Source organism: Archocentrus centrarchus, chromosome 7 (genome assembly GCF_007364275.1).
Source record: "Archocentrus centrarchus isolate MPI-CPG fArcCen1 chromosome 7, fArcCen1, whole genome shotgun sequence".
Lineage (NCBI taxonomy): Eukaryota > Metazoa > Chordata > Actinopteri > Cichliformes > Cichlidae > Archocentrus > Archocentrus centrarchus.
The window spans coordinates 5718792-5739096 of record NC_044352.1 but is presented as its reverse complement, the minus strand read 5'-3'; the positions used below and the strand labels follow the sequence as shown (position 1 = coordinate 5739096).

The 20305-nt window shown below is 42.2% G+C and overlaps 1 protein-coding gene across 1 annotated transcript in view; it reads right to left on the bottom strand.

Moving 5' to 3' along the window:
- The window catches only part of cables2b (Cdk5 and Abl enzyme substrate 2b), a 60557-nt gene that overhangs the window by 6872 nt on the left and 33380 nt on the right, over positions 1-20305 (bottom strand). Inside the window, exons 3-9 of the mRNA XM_030733911.1 lie at positions 18540-18617; positions 15586-15694; positions 15309-15477; positions 7869-7966; positions 3255-3361; positions 3033-3152; positions 2269-2353 (exon numbers count right to left, since the gene is read on the bottom strand). Of these exons, the coding sequence (XP_030589771.1) occupies positions 2269-2353; positions 3033-3152; positions 3255-3361; positions 7869-7966; positions 15309-15477; positions 15586-15694; positions 18540-18617 (766 nt within the window). The remainder of the gene's footprint in view (positions 1-2268; positions 2354-3032; positions 3153-3254; positions 3362-7868; positions 7967-15308; positions 15478-15585; positions 15695-18539; positions 18618-20305) is intronic.

Below are 20305 nucleotides of genomic sequence, written 5' to 3'. Positions count from 1 at the left end.
TACCACCACGACAGGCACCAACCACTTTGCAGCCACAGCTCTGAGCAGCAGCCTCAACAACGGAGGTGCGGAACATGGTCCATTCAGGCTCAATGTCCTCAGCCTCCCTCGGAATGTTGTTGAAGCTCTGCCGGAGGTGGGAGTTGAAGATCTCCCGGACTGGGGCTTCTGCCAGGCATTCCTAGCGCACCCTCACAATACGTTTAGATGCGCCAGGTCTGTCCAGCATCTTCCCCCACCACCTGATCCAACTCCACCAGGTGGTGATCAGTTGACAGCTCAGCTCCTCTCTTCACCTGAGTGTCCAGAACATACGGCCGCAGATCTGATGATAAAATTACAAAATCGATCATCGACCTGCGACCTAGGGTGTCCTGGTGCCACGTGCACTTATGGACATCCTTATGTTCGAACATGGTGTTCGCTATGGACAAACTGTGGTTTGCACGGAAGTCCAACAACAAAACACCATTCGAGTTCAGATCGGGCAGGCCGTTCCTCCCAATCACGCCCCTCCAGGTCTCACTGTCATTGCCCACAAGAGCGTTGAAGTCTCCCAGCAAGACTATGGAGTCACCAGACGGAGCACTCTCCAGCACCCCGCCCAGCGACTCCAAAAAGGGTGGGTACTCTGAACTGTCATTTGGCGCATAAGCGCAAACAACAGTCAGGACCCGTTCCCCAGCCCGAAGGCGCAGGGAAACTACCCTCTCGTCCACTGGTGAAAACTCCGACGTACATGCAGCAAGCCGGGGGGATACAAGAATACCCACCCCAGCTCGCCGCCTCTCACCGAGGGCAACTCCAGACTGGAACAGAGTCCAGCCCTTCTCCAGGAGACTGGTTCCAGAGCCCAGGCCATGCGTTGAGGTGAGCCCAACTATATCAGGCTGGTATCTCTCAACCTCACGCACTAGCTCAGGCTCCTTCCCCACCAGAGAGGTGACATTCCATGTCCCAATAGCCAGTCTCGATAGCCGGGGATTGGTCCGACAGGGCCTCTGCCCTTGGCCACCGCCCGACACACATTGCACCCGACCCCTACGACGCCTCCTGTGGGTGGTGGGCCTACAGGAGGGCGGGCCCATGTAACCTCTTCGGGCTGCGCCCGGCCGAGCACCACGGGCTAATGCCCGGCCACCAGATGCTCTCCCTCGAGCTCCCTCCCCAGGCCTGGCTCCAGGGTGGGGCCCCGGTAACCCTATCCCGGGCAGGGTAAACTGTTCCCTTGCTGTTACAAACATAGGGGTCTTCTGAACCCCTTCCTTTTTCCCCCTTCCTGATTTTATTTTATTTTATTTGTTTTGCATATTTGTCATTTTTGCATATTCAGATGTTGTTCTGGGTCCTTTTGTGCTTCCTGGATGAGTCATTAATGCACTCTTAATTTTGGTCAACCAGCCACTCCTGGGAAGGTTCTCCACACATGGAGAAAACGTGGAACACTCCCACTGGAACGGCTCCCACTGTGGTTCTCTGGAGTCCCAAAGCCTTAGAAATGGCTCTGTGACCCTTTCTAGACTGATAGACTTCAATGACTTTGTTTCTCAGCTGTTTCTTCAGATCGTGGTGTGATGTGTTGCTTTTTAAGGTATTTTCAAACAGGTTCTGTTTATGTGATTTCTTGATTCAATGGGTCTGGCAGTGAAATAAAGGTCAGCTTTCCAAAAATAAATATTTCTGAAGAAGAAACAAAAACATGAATATGGAGCATAAATACAGCACAGTGGTTACAAAGTGTCTGTTTTAGGCTGGAAGTGTATCCAGCTCCCTCACAATACTAATACAACAGCTGGTGTGTCACTTCTGCAATGATCATCCATGCAGGACTCAGTCACACCTCAAGGATCCTCTCCTTCCTGCAGTTCATAAAAAATAACTGTTCAATTTTATTTAGTCCCAGTGCAACGTGATCAGCTCAGTTTCACTCGTAACAGCAAAAACATAAAAATAAAGACGCACATACCAGAGCATAAATATAAAATCAGATAATGATTTGGCTCACTGCAGCGTGGGCTCTACATGGTTTTAATGCTCGTCTATAAAGGAAACAAACCTCCTTCAGTCTTGCAGCTCGGACACTCAGCAGGTCATTTTCCACCTGTTCAGGTAGATCAACCTCACAAATGCCCTGAGCAAGAGGAACATGATCTGATCGATAAGGCAGATCTACCACTCTGTGTGTGTGTGTGTGTGTGTGTGTGTGTGTGTGTGTGTGTGTGTGTGTGTGTGTGTGTGTGTGTGTGTGTGTGTGCGTGCATTACTTACATCAATGAGGTGTTTCACTTCCTGTTTCTTGAGGTCACTGCTGATCTTAGCGGCTAATAGGAGGCATGCAGCTGAAACCATCTTCCTGTGAAGCAACAGTGACATTCATACTTTGGTCATCACAGTTTTCTCACAGAGCCCTCAAAAATATTGTGATGCAGCAGTCTGAATGACTCCACATAGGTAAGCTATTTATTGTTTTATATAATGTAATAAAGTCAAAGTACTCTAAAAGTATTTTATGGATTAATACCAAATCAATTACAAACATCATTTTATATTTTTATTATAACATTACTTATGAATATCTGTGCAGTTTACTCTCCCCAGTAACTGTTTTCCAGGCATTTAGACACAGACAGGATTTTTCCTTCATGTGGTTTTTGGGTCAAAGAGCACTTCAAATTCAGTTCATCACAATCAGAGATGATCAATAAACTGTTATTGATTAATTCTACAAATGCTAATAACAGTGAACAGTTTCTCCTGCCATTAAATCTGAACCTCCTGAAATTGACCACAAGAGGGAGCCACTTCCACACCACACACTGTGGACTCAACAGAAGACTGTGAGAGAGAATCCACCTTAAACCTGTCCATCAAATCTGTTTCACACTTTCAAAGATCTGCAACACAATCAGACTGCAGTCCTGAGACTAATTATGGTTCACAATTATTTTACATAATGGAAAAGTGAGAGCTGCACAGTCACATATTCTTCATCGTCATCAGTATCGAGCATTTCACAGCAGATTTGAACAGACCTGTTGTGTTTGTTGAGTCGCCCCTGCAGCACCAGCTTTTCAAAGTAGACGTACGCCATCGCGAGGGTGACGGGCTGCAGGCCGCAGTCCTCCCCGACCATTCTCATCTCTCTCTTCAGGCTGAGAAACAAATAAAGTTCTGATGCTCTCCTCTCTGACAGTCTCACATCACTGCACTGAAATCCTTCAAAGTAATTAGTTGACTGAAATCAGAAACTTTACCTCCGGATTTTGCTGAGGGTGAGTTTAATGTGAGGAAACTTTTCCTTAAAAGTCTCGTTCATGTCTTTCTTCAGATCAGACGGTTTGACGTATTCTATAACTGTCGTCTGCAGAGAGAAGGAAAACCAGAGAAAACAAGAATGAAGAGAGAGCAGAACAGGTTTAACTGTGAGCAGAGACATTTCAAAGTCAAACAATCGTCAGTGAAGTAAACGATCTGATGAGGATGTAAACACTGATGCAGTAAATATTTCTCTCTCTGACTCGTTTATTGTTGCAAAGATCACATTATTTCTCTCACAGGACAGCTCATCCATGCTTTAGATTACAGTCTACAGGTATGATGAAGACTGCTCACTGGAGTATAACCTCATCAAACATGATCTGCATTAAAAACCTGCAGCAGGATCCTCCATGAACTAAACCGACTTCACAGTCTGTAACAGCTGAACTCTGCCACAGCCGGAGAACTGCTGTGAAATCTAACAATGCTGCAGCGCCTGGCTCTGACCACAGGCCACTGCCATTCACTCACATTCATTTTTTTAAAAACCGAACCACGATTTCCCTTTTTCTGTCTCTGATGTGGTTTTAACTTTTGTGAAGCACTTTGTAAAATAAATGTATTTACATTAATATTAAACACCAGTGTGGCTTTTCTTTGCAAACCCGAATCAGAACAGCCAAAGACTGTTTCTGTCTTAAAATGAGGATCAGAGTTATTATAGTTTACTATTTTTATTAGTTTTTTTCTTTCAGTTCAGTCTTTATTGGCTTCTATTTTTATTATAGCCTTTTTGATAGTAATATTAAAAGGTTGAATTCTCAGTAATAAGATGAGGAAATTCAGAATCACAGCCTTAACAGATAAATACATCAGAACTTCATCGTGCGTGTTATGTTGGAAAATGTAACTAATGTGGCAAAGACTAAAAACCATCCCTCCATCTCTGGGTCCGGGTCACGGGGGCAGCAGTCTAAGCAGACCTCCTCCACCACCTCCTCCAGCTCTTCCAGGAGGACAAAGAGGTATTCCCAGGATAGCTGAGAGATGCAGCCTCTCGACTGTGTCCTGAGGTCTCCTCTGAATCATCTCACCTAGGAGGCTCCCAGAAAGCATCTGCTGACAGAAGCCTGAACCATCTCATCTGACTCCTTTTGATGGGGAGGAGTAGACGCTCCATTCGGAGCCCTCCTGAAAGCTCGAGAACTTAAAACTAACAACATTATTTTATTTATAAGCATAAATTGATGTTTCTAAACTGAGTTTGCTAAAGTCTTTTGCATATACACTCCCCTCAGAAAGTATCTGAACTCTGGCTTTCATGTTGGTTACGCCTCTAACTATAAATGTGCAGTCTGCACAGGCAAAACCCAAAAATCTGGAATTGTCTCATATTCATCTTTTAATGTCAAACTCAAATGTTTTCCCTCTACAGGAAACACAAAGGGACGGGCCTCACTGTTCCAGTACCTTTGGAGGGGAGTGTAGGTGTCACAAGTTGGATGTGAGCGTGTGCTGTCTGTGGTTGTGGTTGTCTGTCTCTGTGTTAGACCTGACTGATGACCCCTGTTAGGTTCGGACCACCGTTAAATAAAGAAAGACACAGAAACCCGTAGTTGATCTTTTTACCTGCAGGGAGAGTCTCAGTCAGCCAACACGCGTGTGTGTATGTCTGAGGGAGAGTCTGAACCTTCTTCCTGTTTGGCTCTTTTATTTTAGCATCACGTGAGTTTACACAAAGCTCAGGTAACAACATCACTCACGTCACATAATGTAATCATGTATGTGTATGTGTGTGTGTGTGTGTGTGTGTGTGTGTGTCCTCAGGAAACAGGCGTTACCTGCTTTCCATGTGCATGTTTATGATAAACACATTGTGATACATAGAAAAACAGTTAAGCGTTTATCTATTCTAACAACCCCCTCCTGCCTAAAGTCACCTGATGGGCTCCAGCCCCACCCACACTGATCTGGTTAAGCAGTTAAGAAAATGATGAAGGTTCAAACACTTTAAGGTACTCAGTCCGCTCATCTTATAGAAATCTGATATTGCAGCGCAGCATTCCAGCTCATTGAGTTACTCATCATCACTCTTCATGTCTCCTCCATCTCTCTAATGGGTTTTGGACTCATGTTGAGTTTTAACTTTTGACCAATTAAAACAAAGAAGCAGCTTTTAATTCAGTCACATTTAGAGGAGAGGACAGTAGATAGATGCAGGTTCCTAAACCTTTACTTTACAGTTCGAATCTGTTTAGACTGTAATCATGATATTTAATCACATACTTGCTCATTTCAAGGCCCAATTTAATGGAGACAAGCCTGCGAGATAATCCAAGCAGACAACTCCAACTAAACCTTATTGTACACAACATGCACCGTCTCCATGTAAGCACCAGAATGGGGCGGGTGGGTGTTTGGAGGGCTGTCTGAGGGGGTTTGTAGTTTAGCTGACACTGATGGCAGGTGGTGAAAACACACTGTGTGATTCTAACACACATTTGCTCACAGTGAGATCAGTGACAAAGCAGCCCACCTCAGCTGTAATCTTCCCTCATGAATTAAACACTGTGATACAGTGTGTGTGTGTGTGTGTGTGTGTCATAGATATTAATTCACCTGAGAGGAGGGATCAAACTAAGCTGTAGCCTATAGGATGGTGGGAAAAAAAAGAGCATGTGTGCTGTGATTACTCCCAGTTCTCAGAGGTTTATAATCCTTTCTTTTCAGTTTTATTTATCCTGCTTATCTCTACTTCAGTTTTTCATTTTGCCCTTTTATTCCTGTTTATTAGAACATAAAAAAAAACAAAAAAAAGTTTAACCTGTTCAATTTATACTCCTAATCTCACAGTTGCACAGATATAATCATCTGGCTCAACATTATCATTAAAATGTGTAAAAACTAACCAAAATACAGAAATCCTACCAGTCACCAGAGATTAGTGAAGATCTGACCTGGATGATGTATTAATTCATGTGATGATATTAAATAGATTAAATACCACTAACTGGTGTGATACATAGTTTCTTCTTGAACCTGTTATTCATATGAGTCATACACCAGTGAGCCAAAAACATTATGCACATGTACGTGATGAATAAGGTTGTTTACTTCTTATCAGTGTTGGTGTCAACACTATAAGACCGTATAGCAGAGCTGGGTCTCGCAGTGAGAGCAGGTGTAAAGCGTTGCGGCAGCTGACTCTGAGTCAGAGCCTCTTGGAAACATCGAGGCTTGTAGGGCCTCTGAGCTGTGGTAACTAGCCTCCAGCAGTCATCTGAGGAGGAACCAACTATGAGCTGCCAACAGGGTGTTGGAGGATGTGCTGGAGTAAGGATGATAGGTGGCTCCAAATCTTACAGGACTAACAGAACCTGCTGCTAATGTCTTGGAGCCTCCATCTGAGACTCAGCTGTGTCCCTGCTGTGGCAGGTCGGAGCTGTTTTGGTGGTACAAGAAGCACAAAGAGCAAATTAGATCAGAGAGGTCATATGGCTTTGGCTGTCATTATGAGGAATTACTTTAATAATTTTAATTAATTTAGAATGCCCAGGTCTTTAATAGCTCACGTGTTTCAGTAAGACCCCATTCTCAGAGGGTCGCTGACCTCAGCTGACACCTGATTGGCCCCTGAAGTGCCCCATCCTGTCGCTAGTCGCTGGATCCAGTGAACAGGATGGTTTTTGCATCTTTACAGATGCTAACAGTGGTGCTCAGCATTTCATCAGCCACAAGGCTTCACGCTAAGTTACTATTCTGCACTTCAGTTTGTGTTAATGTGCAACAGAGTGCTCACCTGACCTCAGGTTTGTCAGGCATTATTTAACAGCTAGCAGCTAGTTACCAAGTGCATTGTTAGCTAGCTTCTCATGTGTGCAATAATGTTTCAGTCATGCATTAAAGTGATGCTGTGTTAAACCTGTGGGAGCATGGACTTTAATGGACTTTATGTTCTGCATGTGATGAGTTATTTTTGTTACTAAACTCAAATCATTCACATTCACATTTTTGGTAAACAGGGTGGGGAGAGTTGCATACCAGACTACAGAGATTAGACTCAATAAGAGCAGTTCCTCACAAAGAGCCTGTGTTAGATCAGTACTTGTTATCAGGCAAGAAAATGTGGAAATGGTGCCTCTAAATCACTGCCATACCAGGCCACAGCTTTACGGTGATGGCTGTTAATCCCGATGATGCCGAAAGAAAGAAAATCTGATTTCGATTCAGGCTGAAGGCTCAGAACCAGGAAGTTACTGCCAAAATGACTGATTAAAATCCGTCTTGCTGAGGTCACTTAAACCCAGACAGGATAAAAAAAAATGTGCCCATTTTTAGAAATCCACTGTGATAAGATAACACATAATACAACCCTGACATAAACACAGCCTCTGAAGGGCTACAGCACTATGTTCACAGTCCTGCAGACCCCAAAGTGTATTCGTGCACTGAAACCATCTGTCCTCTCACAAAGCTCATTAAAGGTGTCGAACAGCCTGCGGAGTGGACGTGGTGTGAAGGAGACGCACAGCTGTCAGTGATTTTCTCTGCATGTAGACGTCCTCAAAAATAAACATCTACATTTCAAACCGTCTGCACAGTTTTCCTACCATGTAAGAGGCGAAGATCAACACTCGTTTGTGTTTCCCACAAGGCCACTGGGGGTCACTGAGCAGGTTTGGGTCGTAATCCATCACGTCTTCCACACCTGGGCAACAAAAGACATTTATTCAGAAATAATGCCGAAAGAGCAAAATTGAGGTGAGGCAAGGAATACGAGGTGTGACCAGCAAGTTCCTCGACTCAAAGCAAAAACCCCACAGGGCTCAAAATGGGCCTCTGAGGGAACTGCATGCATCTAAGGACAATTTGTCTGCATAAAGTTATGGAAAAGAGACTGTGCTGCCTTATTTAACAGAATTTTATTGATTTACTTCTGCTCATTGGCTACACATAAGTGTAGCCAATTCCTTTGTGTGCCTCTGGATTGCCTTCAGTTCAAATACAACTTTTTTTCTTTTTTTACCCCCTACACATTTGCCATTGGATGGTGAACGTCAAAGAGACTGCAGACATCAGCTTTAGACGGACAGGGTCTACTCGTCAATCATCACCAGTGACAACAGTTGGGTGGCTGGTTATGACGTAAAGGGGAAACAGCAGTACTCAGCTGAGAAGTCCACAATGTCAAAGCCTGGGAGGGACACATGAGGTCAGGAGTGTGTGATTTTGGGACTGTGGTTGTTGTGTTGTGTCCATGAAAAACTGGCCAAATCTTCTCTGCCAATGCCAAACAGCTCATTCTGCTATTGACTTTTATTCTGAGCTTCTGGTACCCCAGGTGCTGACAGTCAGGCATCAACATTGGAGGCAATCTCAATGCAGAGAGATATCGAGATGAGTATGGAGCTGAATTTGGGCCAGAAAGAATTTGGGCCATAAAGTTTGTTCAAAAAACAAAAATGAAACTGAAAAATTATTTTGGAAAAAACAAAAATTTAAACAGGGAAAAAAAAGTTTTGCAACTGAAAACAAACAAAAAAAAAAAAATAAAAAAAATAAAAAAAAATCAAAACTACTTTTCAGATTCAAGTTGTGATTGTTTTTGAAAGATAACATGCTTCACAGATAGAAGCAGTTTATGTGAATACACGACTCGAATCTCAGAGGAAAAAATATGATCTTGACAGATTTGCACAGCATTTTGAGTCCATGTTGGAGATTTCCCATGCTCTTAAAGTAAAGCAGAAGAACCGCCAGGCTGAGTGGCAGGAGTATTCGATCGGAGCTCTAGTCGCCATGGCTTCGTCTTCATCTGCGGGCGCTAGCAGTGATCAGGCAATAATAAAAAGAGATTTTCCTGTTTACATTTTTTGTCAAAATAATTTTTCAGTTTAATTTTTTTTTTTTTAACAAACTTTTTGGCCACAATTTAGCTCCATAGATGGGATTCTGGAACCAGTGCCAATCCCACATCTCCACAGTGAGAGAATGAACTCTATCCTCCAAGATGACAACGCTTCCCCCCACAGAGCAGGTTTATCAGAGACTACCTCCAGAATTTGGGAGTGGAGAGGTTGGGATGACCTCCCTGCAGTCCTGATCTCAACCCCATTGAACACTTGTGGGATCGGCTTGGGCCTGCAGTTCATGCCGGAGTGACCAACACAACCACACTGGCTGACTTGTGACAAATGCTGGTTGAAGAATGTGATGTCATCCCACAGCAGTGTGTGGCCAAGGAGGTGACCAGCATGAGGAGGAGGTGCCAGGCTGCTGTGGCTGTGTGTGCTTCCTCCACATGCTGCTGACGCCCCTGTTTGTTTAAATGAATAAATTGTTAAATTGCCAATTGTTCCTTCAGACTTCAATCATCTAATCCAATAAACACCAACGATCGCTTTTGGACACAACACCGGCAGCCACGAAATTCTGTTCCCCCGGTGTCGGCTGCGAGCAGCCAGAGAGGCGTATGCGACAGTCTTCACCGCGCTTCTGATCGATTTCTCGGTAAAAGTCTTTTACAGTGTTTATTCCTCTCATCAAGGACAACAACTCCTGTGAATGTAAAAAACGTTTGCTCTTTATTTGCCAAAGTTACACGGGGGGAACCAAGTATTTCAGCCATCCGAAATATTATGTTCCCCCTCCATAACATGGGAACAAATTAATTTAGCAGCAAGTCTTTTACAGTGTCGTTTTTACCGAGAAATGGATCAGAAGCGCCGTGAAGACTGTCGGATACGCCTCTCTGGCTGCAATGCGCGCTGCCGACACCGGGGGAACAAATTTTCACAGGGGAACAGAATTGCGCACAAGACCTGTCATTTCGATTTCTGTCGCTGCGAAATCAAGCGCGCACACGACCGTAGGGTGATCAAACGTGCACATTGTCAACTGCTCTGTGGTAAATTGTAAATTGCAGTGAAATAATACAGGCGCAAGCAGCGATAAAAGCAGCGATCTAGCGAGCCAGAGAAACAAACTAAAGAAAAGGCCTTTAGAGCTCAGGAAAACTGCAAAAGATCTTAAAAACCAAATGGAAGATGCTCAATCTCTATTCATGAAGAATGAAGATGAAATAAAAAAACTGAACAGGATAACTGCAGACAAGCCGGACCAGATAGACGATCTGAATGAAGACAGAGAAATTAAGAGCCAGATAACCCAGGATCTTAAGGAGCAGCCGAGTTTGCTCCAGGAGGAAAAGATATTGGCTGACTCTGAAGAAATGATGAAACTACCCCTCCTTGAAGAAACCCCTCCTAACAGTGGTTCGTGGTTTCCCAGTGGCAAATGCCTACTTAAAGTAGGTTTGGGTGTTGCCGCGGGGGGCCTTCTAGTCTGTTCAGCTTTGTGGGCCATCTCAGCGTTGTAGAGCTATGGATGAGCGTTTCTTCATGGGACTGGGCCTGCAATCTCCTCGAACCCTACTGACACTTTGAGCATGGTCCAGTTCCCTTTTAAATAATGGAATGCTGTTTTCCACCTACAGTCCAAAGAGCCTTATGTTGCTCTTTGGACTGTAGATGTGTGTGCTCTTTTTCCTCTCAACCCCAACCGGTCGCAGCAGATGGCTGCCCCTCCCTGAGCCTGGTTCTGCTGGAGGTTTCTTCCTGTTACAGGGAGTTTTTCCTTCCCACCGTTGCCTTGTGCTTGCTCATAGGGGATCATTTGATTGTTGGGGTACAATAGCAGTCAAAAGTTTGGAGACACTCATCCATTCATATGAATGGGTAAATGTGTCCAAACCTTTGAAATCCTATAGGATTTCATTTAAATTGGCTTGAAAAACTGAGGAACTCAGGTTCTCAGAACAGGCAGTTGTTTTCACTTTATGTATAAACTTCTTTATTTCAATAAAAAAAGAAAATCTATACAATTACAACCTATGCAGCATTTGTTCAAAAATTCTTTAATTTTGTCATAATCTGTACTTAGTACACATTTTACCACAGGCAAGTTGCAGTTTACATCCATGTCTGTACACTCATATTGGCAATTTACACATGACTTGCAGACAAGTTTTCACTGACAACTTCAAAACTGGACAAAGGCTACATTGAACAGTACCTGTCTGACTATGGAGGGACACGTTTTTGTCTTTTCTAGCCGTTAATTAACATGCTAGGATAGCATTAGTCAATTTGTTAGCTAGCTACCATTACGTGGCTTTTCTGCTTTGCAAATAGAACGTCTTTACGCTCTAATCTTGATTAGGTCCTTATAATAAAGACTAGGGTTGCCACCCCTCAAAAAAAATATGCAATCGTTCGTTATTTGGCAGTTAAATGTGTAAATTGCCAATATGTCTTGTTTCTTCAGACTTCAGCCATCTAATTAAATAAACACCAACAAGAGTCTATAGCAGAATAAGCTGTGTGCCACAGTGTTGTAGTCAAGACCACCTAACCCGAGATTGAGACAAGACCAAGACCAGTGACCCACTCTGCATGACACAATAAAATGTGAAACATAATCAAAATCACTTCTCAAATTGATCTGAAAGATCCACATTCCCATAACAACAGCTAGATATTAAACACTCAGAGCTCAAACAAATGTAACCATTGTTGGGTGACTTCAATCATTTATCACAGAATGTAACAGTTATTCATAGTTCATGACAATAGTCTTTACTTTTCTCTGCCTTTCATCAACAATACATAAAGTTATGTTGTTTTTAAACCAACAACAATCTTTGTAAAAATGGCTATTTTTGGAGTAGAGTAAGAACTAAAGCCACACGTTTTTCTCTTATAAAGATTAAAGCTGCAGTATGCAGCTTTTATAAAAATCTGTTTTTCACATATTTGTTAAAAAATGTCACAGTGTCACAAAAGTATGAGACAGATAATCTGTGAAACAAAAAAAAAAAGAGAAAGAAAAAAAACGAGCTCCTCCACTGTAGTATTTTTATTTTTGAAGGTCTCCACTGGTGCTGAAAACTAATGAAGACTATGGCTTTCTGAATACAAGTAAGGCTGCAACTATCAATTATTTTAGTAATTGAGTATTCTACAGATTACTCCATCAATTAATCAAGTATTTGGATAAGAAATAATTTTTCATTTTAAAAATTCATCAGCATATTTTAACTTCCGTACTGCAGATGTTTCTCTGTGTGAAACAGGGGGGATGGAGCAGCTACAAGGTTCTCTGTTCTTCATGCTGCTGATCAGGTGGTTGAAAGAACTCCAGCTGTTTCCCAGTAAAGGTTTTAAAGGTGGTTACAGGAACAAGCTCCTTTCACTCCACCTGAGCTCACCCTCTCAGTAACGGCTCCGCCTCTTCGCGCATGCGTCTGCAGACAGACTGCAGGTAAAACAGCTGCTGCTGTGTTTTTGTTGAAAAACTGGGGGCTGCATAAGCTTAATGCTGTAATGCTTTGTATTCGCGAGCATCCTCCAAATTACGTTTCTACAACACTAGTGTGCCGCCACCCAATCAACAGAAAGCACCGATACTGCCACCATTGGTCCAAACATCTCAAGGTACTACCACAGGGGTCACCGGTGACACCGCAGCGCATGTGTATTTCAAATTACAGTAACTCTTCGCTACTTCGTGCAATTTTAATCATTCTAACTGCCCCTGAAAGCTGTGAAATGGGGCTTTCTGATGCTATTACATGCATTATGGTAATGACTGACTGCCGTGTGGGAAGAGGGAGAAAATGAGCCGCACCTGCAGCCGGCGTTTGTGTGACAGTGGGGCAGTGTCCAGTCAAATTCTTTAGCTAACTTTTAACTTTAACTCTAACTTTAGCTAACTTTTAGAAGTATATTCTGTGTAAATAAATCAGAATCTTGTAAATAATAGTTTTAGTATTTTTTCCTGAAGTGATTTTATCGTGTTTTTGCAATTTTTGCTAGTTTTTCACTGTGTTTTTGCCATGTTTTGGCTAGGTTTTTTATTTTTTTGCTGTATATTTTGCCGTGTTTTTGTAGTTTTTGCTACTGTGATTTTTCAACATTTTTTGGACAATTCCTTCTTGGTCGGTTTGTGAATATGAGAAGCACACCTTAGATGTGTGATGTGTGTCATGTGGGTCTCTGTCTTCAGGTGGACAGGATTTGTTTTCAAAACTGCCACTGCTAAAATAAAAAAAACGCCTGTAACATGGACTCAGAAAGCTCCAGAAATGTAAAACTGTCTGAGTTGTTGTAAAATAGTTTGAATTAGATTTTTGCAATCTCAGAAATGTTCAGTCTGCACTTTTCAAGAATCTATAAAAAGAAATTTGAAGAAAATTCACCCCCCCCCCCTTTTTTTCTTATAACACAATTTTAGGTATTTAATTACATAAGAATGGTAAATACTTGAGAGATTTTGAAAGTTGTGCTTCTCCTGGAAAAAGATTGTAAATTATTTACACACAGGGCATTTTTTGACACAATTATTGACAAAAATAGACAAGAAAGACCAGGCGCTTTAATAAATATATTATTATGGTGCTAAAAGGGTTAAGAAGCAGGGAGTAGCAGTTTGCCAAGCAACAACTAGCTTGCAGGCTTTCATGACAGTCTTATTAAAAACATTACAACTCTGAACAAATGACTTTTCAGCGTTTTTGTTGGTGCTTAACATGTAAAGTACAAATAGCCAGTATTAAGAGTTGAGAGATGAAAGAAATACGTCACCAGAGGACTAAAAATATCAAACCTGATGATGTGCACCGTCTTACGTTTTCCAAGAACACGTCCACACACACACACACACGCAGCTGTAACTGTGTTAATGAAAGGTTGTGTATCAGAAAGAGGGGTTTAGAGGCTAATTCAAGGCTCTGTCACTGTGGACGTGTGTGTTTACAGATACAGGATGTGAGAACATATGCATCCACATGTGTTTAAAATATAAAGAGGATGACGCTCCAGCACAGCTGCAACAACTCTCTCTTATTTCATGTCTTCATCCCTGCATCCTGTGTTTGTTTTCTCTTCCTCTCGCTGCACCCTTTTCAATTCACGTTTGTTGGCAGCCGTTACACTTCAACCCCTTTGCCTCAGGGCGCCTGATTAACCTTTTCTGAAATCTCTGAATTCAAGGACACAAATCAGTCGTACCACTCAGGGTCCTGATTATGGTCAGAGGCATAAATCACAGTTAAACAATAAACAGGCTTTCTGTGTATTTATGCTCCTTGTTATGTAAACTTAATATGAGAAAAACATTCAGTGTAACTGTGGCCTGATGACAGAAATTAGTTACACTACACTTAGTAAGACAACTACGGCAGCACGGTGGTTAGCACTGTTGCCTTACAGCTAGAAGGTCTGGGTTTGAATCCACCTTGGCCCAGGTGTTCTGTGTGGATTTTGCATGTTCTCCTTGTGTCTGTGTGGGTTTTCTCTGGGTCCTCTGGTTTCATCCCACAGTCCAAAGACATGCAATTAGTGGGGTTAGGTTAATTGGTGGTTCTAAATTGCCCATAGGTGTGAATGGTTGTCTGTCTCTCTATGTTAGCCTTGCGACAGGATGGTGACCTGTACTGTCTCTCACCCCATGTCAGCTGGGATACGCTCCAGTTCCCCCTGCGACCAGGATAAGCGGAAGAAAATGGATGGAAGACAACTACGTACAAATGTGTTTCTTGTGACTGATGCTGGAAGCATTTAGGACCTGAACAATGTGTCAGCAGGCCACTCCAATGAGCTAAATTAAGATGACAGAAATCACGTTTTGGCAGATGCACAGGAACATATTTGCATGATCAAAGAGAAACATCACTTCCTTTCAGCATAATGAAGGAAAAAATATCACCCCAGCATTTTCAGTTCTACAGACCTATAGATTTTTAAGAATTAAACTATTTAAGTACAAACCACAATTTTACTATTTAGTTGTCATTTAGAATGTTATAAAAAATTTATTTTAATTTCTTTTTTCTGCTGAAATGTATTCAGTTGTTTTTGGGTTTTTTTTTTGAAAAACTGTAAATAATGACAGAAATGAAAAAAAAAAAAATCATTAACATTATCAGGTTTGCTTGAATATTTCAGGGGAAGAAAAGGTGCCCACTGTGGGTGCGTGTTTGTATTTATTACCCAGGTCCAGTCCCACGGTGCTGTTCAGTCGGCTGGACGGGTAGCTCCTGCCCGGAATGCTGTGAGTGCTCCTGGACACGGGAATCTGCAGCATCAGGTCGCTGGCAGATGACGGCTTCTGCGTCACCAGAGCGTTAGTGGGGTACAGGAACTGCGCGTACGACACAGACTGACACAGAAAGAGAAAGATTTTTTAAAAATGATTACGAGAGCTGACCACATGGAACTCTTATGGATCATAAACGTATGCATCTATGAGACGTGGTTGTTTAACTACCCTGCCATAGGTGTCCAAGTGAAAACCCTCGAGCCCTGGCAGCATTTCCAGGGTGGTAGAAATGTTTCCAGATGAGTGTCTCCTCCTGGGGTGATTTAATGTAGGATCACTAGAGAAACAAAGAAAAAGAGAGAAGCATTGATCAAATATTGATACAAAGCCTACCTACAAACACACAGCTCAAGAGAACATTCCTATAAAAGGTGCCCTGTCATACTGTAGGGACATTTTTTTCCTATTTCTTCCTGACTTGTGTCCAATCTGAAACCAATCCAAACATCTGCTGCATCTGAAGCAGAAACCTCTCAGAGCAGTCGGTTCACCTACAGGGATTTAAATTAGGAACAACTGCAATCAAAGCTTCACAACACGATAAAAACAGATTCAGAAAACAGCAGCAGCTTCAGTTTGTCACAGGTTGCTGGCTGTTATCGACTAACATCTTTCAACACTGATCTGGCTGAGTGGATGGGGAGCATTTCAGAAAGGTAATGAGACAGGTCACGCTGTGGTTTTGTTTCTATAATAATCACAGTTTAGTCGCTTACAGCGCCAAGACATGACAAATGTGCCTAAAATAAAACTGTTTAAATGATCACGCTTCCATTGCAGACTTTCAAACTGATGAGCAGATATTCATTAAATTAGCTGTGTACTCATATATCCATGGTCTACAGAAAATGAAAACTACTGAGGCTCCATTTACATGAGAATTATCTCTGTATGAGATATGTGTACTGAATGAGTGGAAACATCTCCATTCATTCAGTACACCTCACTGAATATAATTATATTCTTGTACCTCAGAAGATAAAGCTTCTGAGCTTTAATGTGCAATATGTAGGATTTCAGTTCTGTAGCCACGTTTGATGAGACACAAACAAAGCTTCATCTGATGCCAGTGTGCCACAGTGTTACGGCTGCATATCGTTATTATTGCTGTGTGATCGTATGTTGCTCCCTTGTCCCCTAGGCCCACTGGCTGGCTGGCTGGATGGATGGGTGGATGGGTGGATGGATATTATTTAGAGGTCATTTGCTTTAACTGCTAGCAGTTGTATATGATGCCACCCAGCACTGGTAGTCATTTCATGATGACTGTGTGTTGGCTTTGTGTTTTTTATATTTTAACCTGCCCCACTGAGGAGCACCTGCTAGATCTGGAGCCATGCAGTGTTTCCCTCCTCCTTTGCAGAACGATACTTCAGTTTCATTAATATTCAAAACTCTTTTTCTTGATAAAAGGGCACAAAAATGCAGAAAACTGTCAAAACTTTGATGTGTAAAGAGTTTCTTTTTACTAGTTTTACATCAGAAATAACGGGCATTGATTGAATTACAAAATAGTTCATAATATTCTTCATCTGTTTAGTAATTTCAACAAGTTTCCTCAGGCATGATCTTTAATGAAGCCCTATAGAAGCAATATAAATGGCTTTGTTATACCTATGGACGGCTTTTGAGCTCTACAGGTCTGGTCTATTTATAGATTTTGATTTGACTGAACGGTCACAAAGGTTTGCCGTCGCTATAATAACACCTTGAACTGAACGTTCACAGCTCGTACGACAACATCAGCTACTTGGAAAAATTTGATTTTTGAGCTCACTTCCTCAGGGGGTGGAAACTGTTACTCATTCCGCCTCAAAACCTTTATGCATATTTATAGTGTATGAAGTGTGTCTGTGTGTGCTCTTGTGTTTGTAATGTAAAAAACACAGAGGGAGCTGAGAACGTGTTTAGAGTGTTAGAAAATTTCCTATTCTACTGATGCATCCCACAATGTGTGTGCATGGTGTGACATGATAAACATGCACAAAGGCTTCTGCTCCTGGAAAAAAAAAATGTGTGTGTGTGTGTGAACACACAAAGAAAAGGAGATTAGGATAACTTTACATAACTGTATCGAGCTCAGGGAATAGCACAGGTGTACATTCTGGTCCCTGCTCATCTGTTAATCTTTCTTCTTGTAACTGTGTGGATGTTTATGTATGATTATATCATGCTGTTTGTATGAATCACCTGCCACTCGGGCCTAAGGTCAGGTCAGAGGGCTCTGAGGCACATGGGAAAAAAAAAAAAATCACCCCCCTCCAAACAAACAGCTCTTCCCATCATACTCCTCCATATTACCTCCTCTTCTATTCTCATTTTCTTTGTCTCACAGTGAAGAAACGACATCCTCACCCACTTCTTCCTCTGTCTCTCTAACTTTTACCGCTCTTCAGTATCTAAACAGTTGTCCCTCTACTGCCACCTACTACTGGCTCCAAGTCAGTAGTAGGTTTTATTAGCCCCTTGCATAGTTCCTAAAATCATGTTTACTCTTTATCTTTGTTGCTGTGCAGTGAATGAGAGCAGCTGAAGAGTCACATTTCTTCACGTTTAACATTGTTGAAAAGGCCGTCTGATGAAGCCATCTTTCGGTCTTGGTTTTGATGGAGATTACAGCGATGAGAGCTGCCAGAAAAACATTTCCCCACCTGGGTTCACTCTCCTGGTCACAGTACTGCCTCTTTCCTGCTGTAAACTAGAACAGTGTCATCCTCCCAGGTGTGCTTATCAATCAGGCTGCTTGGGCTAAATCTTTTTATTCACATGCAGGTGAAACCCCCATGCTCATTAACTGCCTGTAGAACAGACTCTTTATTGAAAATTATTGAATCTCAAACATTTCCTTACATGTGAAAACTGACAAGAAGGACATAAGTATTTATTAGTCGGGGTTTCTTCAGCCAGTTTGCTTCAGGTGAACTTAAAACTGTCATTGTTTGGATTGCCATCACTGGCCTAAGTGGGCCAGCAGCTGTTCATCAACTTTCCAGACGTACTTCCTTTTCCTCCTTTGCCATCAGGCCATTGGTTATGTCAAGCTCTGTCTCTTTATTTCATTATGAGAGATACTGAGGGAGAAGATGCATGAGTGCATATGCAGATGTGTCTGTGCTGATTACCTGAGGTAGAAGCTCTCTCCATAGGGAAGAACAGAAAAGGCAGCGCACAGAGACCTCTTAGCACAGATGAGCACAATCCTGAAACACAAACACACATCAGTGGTTATCCTGTTATGACATCTGCCCACTTGACTTTTTGACAACACACACACACACACACACACACACACACACACACACACACACACACACACACACAAAATGAGCATATTTTCAGAAAGGGGGAGCTTTAACCCCAGACCTTTGTTGTGAAATTGCATATCATATCACTCCTCATCATAGGGTAATATTTACTCACTGCTAAGAAGCAAAACACACAAACACACACGTGATACCAGCTGCACCTTTAACCTGAATTCTGCTTCACGATCTTATAATAGAGTTTCATTGTGGGGAACTGTGTCTGTGTGTGTCTGTGTGTGTCTGTACTTGTTTGTTTTTTTTTTATTGCAGCTCCTCTGAGAACAAACCCATCTGGAGCAGAGACTACAGCATGCTGGCCTGGTTTTGGTCTCAAGAGGAGAACGTTTGCAGTCATTATATTTGGCTCAGGTGCCAAGAGACTCAAAGATTATTCACTATGTGTGAAACATACACACACTTAGCTCAGAGCTGAACAAACACTTCTCCAGTACGCAGCTACTCTGTCTGTCGAGGCAACACAAGGTCAGTGATTCAAGGTCTCCGAATAACTGACGCAAATGTGCCGAATTTAAAATTTCGCCAAGGCATGATTTAGCTCTATAGTACATCCGGATAGAGCAGAAAGAGCAGTAAATTATCAAAGTAGTTATATAACCTGGATTAAACAATGCTGGCCAGTCAGCGGTGCAGGCAAGGAGTCGCACACACACTCACAGCCACATGCTAACATGTCATTAACATATGAGCTCCCCACTGAATTAAGACACAAGTTTGCCAAAATAAACCGTGTGTGTGTGTGTGTGTGTGTGTGTTCAACAGCATCTTTAGTTTAGCTGCATACAGACAGCTTTCAGGGCTGCTTTTCCTCACATTTAGACTCTCAGGCAATGTGATGAAAGACTTGTAGGGCCAAAAGCCAGCCAATCAAATACTTTGTTGCTGGTCCCAGGACCATCATGCCACTGGCTATGTTGAAGCCTGCTGTATGGTACAGCCTGTCCAAGAAGTAGGTGTTCAGGTTTTGGTGAGTGAAGTTAGCTTTGTGCTAATCTGCTACTTAGCTCTAATTAGCAGATATGCCTGCGCTTTACACCTGTGCACTTGTCAGATGTAGCCTGCTAACCAATCTTACGAGAATTAGCTTATAACTTAACGCTCTACCCTCTGATCTAAAATATCACTTTGGTGCAAAGGCTAACTGATGACGTCATGGTGAGCATCTCATCACTCCAGGTTTGAATTATAGGCTGTTTAAATGATGTCGGTCTGTGTTTTCTGTGTATCAAGATTTATCAAACACTGTAAATTTATCTTTAATTATCCCTTTGATTTATGATATGTAGTGAGCAGTTTTTATCTCTGTACTGGTCTCTGGCATCAGACTCAGAGACTTCTGTGTAGTGGAGGCTTATATACGGCTCTTTGTTTAGAAAGTCACACTAGGATAAACATATGAAGGAGAAAGGCAGTTAATTCAAACACTGCAGTATTCTTACAGACATGGAATCATCCTGGTCAAACATTCAGCACATTTTAATGAGCATCCAACTGGGTAAATAATTCAGTAGACTTTAACCCTAAAATCAATAGAGACATGCAGTCTTAACCTATGTTTGCTAATT